Genomic DNA, 1,364 nt, shown 5'->3' on the forward strand with positions numbered 1-1,364 from the left:
CAGGCAGCGCCCTTCCCTCGGGTCCCGGCTCGGGCAGGTCCGGGGGCGCTTCGCAAGGGCCCCGCACCTTTCTCGAGCGAGCCCGGGGGCGCTGGCCCCTGCGGCTCGGTTCAGGTGGTGGAGTGAAGGCGCCGTGCTCGGGGAGGCGAAGCTGGCCTCCGAGTGTGGGAGAGGAACAGCTCTCCCATGCCGTTCCTGAAATGCGGCTGTATTCTGTGGAGCGTTTTGGAACCTGTTACGTGGTTGTGGCACGTTGTCCTTCACCACGCGTGTCTTGCACGTTTCCAGATTCAGAAGCTGTGTGACCGAGTGGCTTCTTCCACTTTATTGGATGACCGGAGGGATGCCGTACGCGCTCTGAAATCGTTATCCAAGGTGAGTGCTGCACTCCCTGAAGAGCTGCACAGGTTTTCAATACTTTTGTGATGTACCATTGAAAAAGCTTAGTTTGGACTTTGGTCTCGGCCATTAACTGTTCCATTTTTCTCCCAATAGAAATACCGATTGGAGGTAGGCATACAAGCTATGGACCATCTCATCCATGTCCTTCAGACAGACCGGTAAGCATGTTGCTGGCTCCAGCTGATAACCTGACCCTCCTCTGCTGCTCCAACCAGCACATACCGGCTTGGGTCTCTCTACTAATAGAGTTAGGAGGGGAGCTGGGTTTCTCACAACTCTACTGCCACGGTGGCTTTATATGATGACAGACTTAATCAGGGCATGTTCAGAGGTGAAAAGAACAGAATTCCAGGTACTTGGATGCGAGGGACCGAAAGACCAGCTCTGGAGTCAAGGGGGTACCAAGGGGTATCTTTGTGCTTCTCCATGGTCAGTTTCCAGTAGTGTGGACAGGGATGCCCAAAGCTACGCTGTTAATAGAGTATTTGAAATAACCCAAATGAACCTGTTGCTGGAGAAAAGGCAAACTGGACAGAGGTAGGAGGAAGTGAATGAAGTCAGCACATGCATGTTTCCTCAGATCTGTGTCATCAAATGATTTAGTAGGGTAACTTTGTCACAGGGAGTATTGCAGTCTTTTATACTGAAGGATTCAAGTAAATAGGAAGCTGGACTCCATGGCTGCTGTTAAGGCAGATGACACTGTTCTAATTACTTCATGTGCACTGGAATGTAATATTTATGCAACCCAGCATTTAAAACTTCTTTGCTATCTGTCTCTTTCTGCCATTGATGGCATTGCTGTACTTGGGAGTACCCATGTGGCGTAACCTGGAGCCTGTGTGCAGTGCTCTGATGTCAGCTTCAAACAGCATGTTCTCGGTGCCTAGGTGGGCGCGGGTTTTGTGACAGCCTGGGTGTGAACACGAAGCTGGTAAATATACACTAAAAAAAAAGTTTTA

General features: G+C 50.4%; 1 protein-coding gene across 1 annotated transcript in view; it reads left to right on the forward strand.

The window, feature by feature from the left end:
- USO1 (USO1 vesicle transport factor) overlaps nucleotides 1-1,364 on the forward strand; it is a gene marked incomplete at its 5' end in the record, with an annotated part of 36,648 nt that overhangs the window by 961 nt on the left and 34,323 nt on the right. The window contains 2 exons of the mRNA XM_035900279.1: nucleotides 289-375; nucleotides 496-560. Coding sequence (XP_035756172.1) covers nucleotides 289-375; nucleotides 496-560 — 152 coding nt within the window. The remainder of the gene's footprint in view (nucleotides 1-288; nucleotides 376-495; nucleotides 561-1,364) is intronic.

This window comes from Egretta garzetta, unplaced genomic scaffold, assembly GCF_000687185.1.
Source record: "Egretta garzetta isolate BGI_Z169 unplaced genomic scaffold, ASM68718v1 scaffold378, whole genome shotgun sequence".
Taxonomy (NCBI): Eukaryota; Metazoa; Chordata; class Aves; order Pelecaniformes; family Ardeidae; genus Egretta; species Egretta garzetta.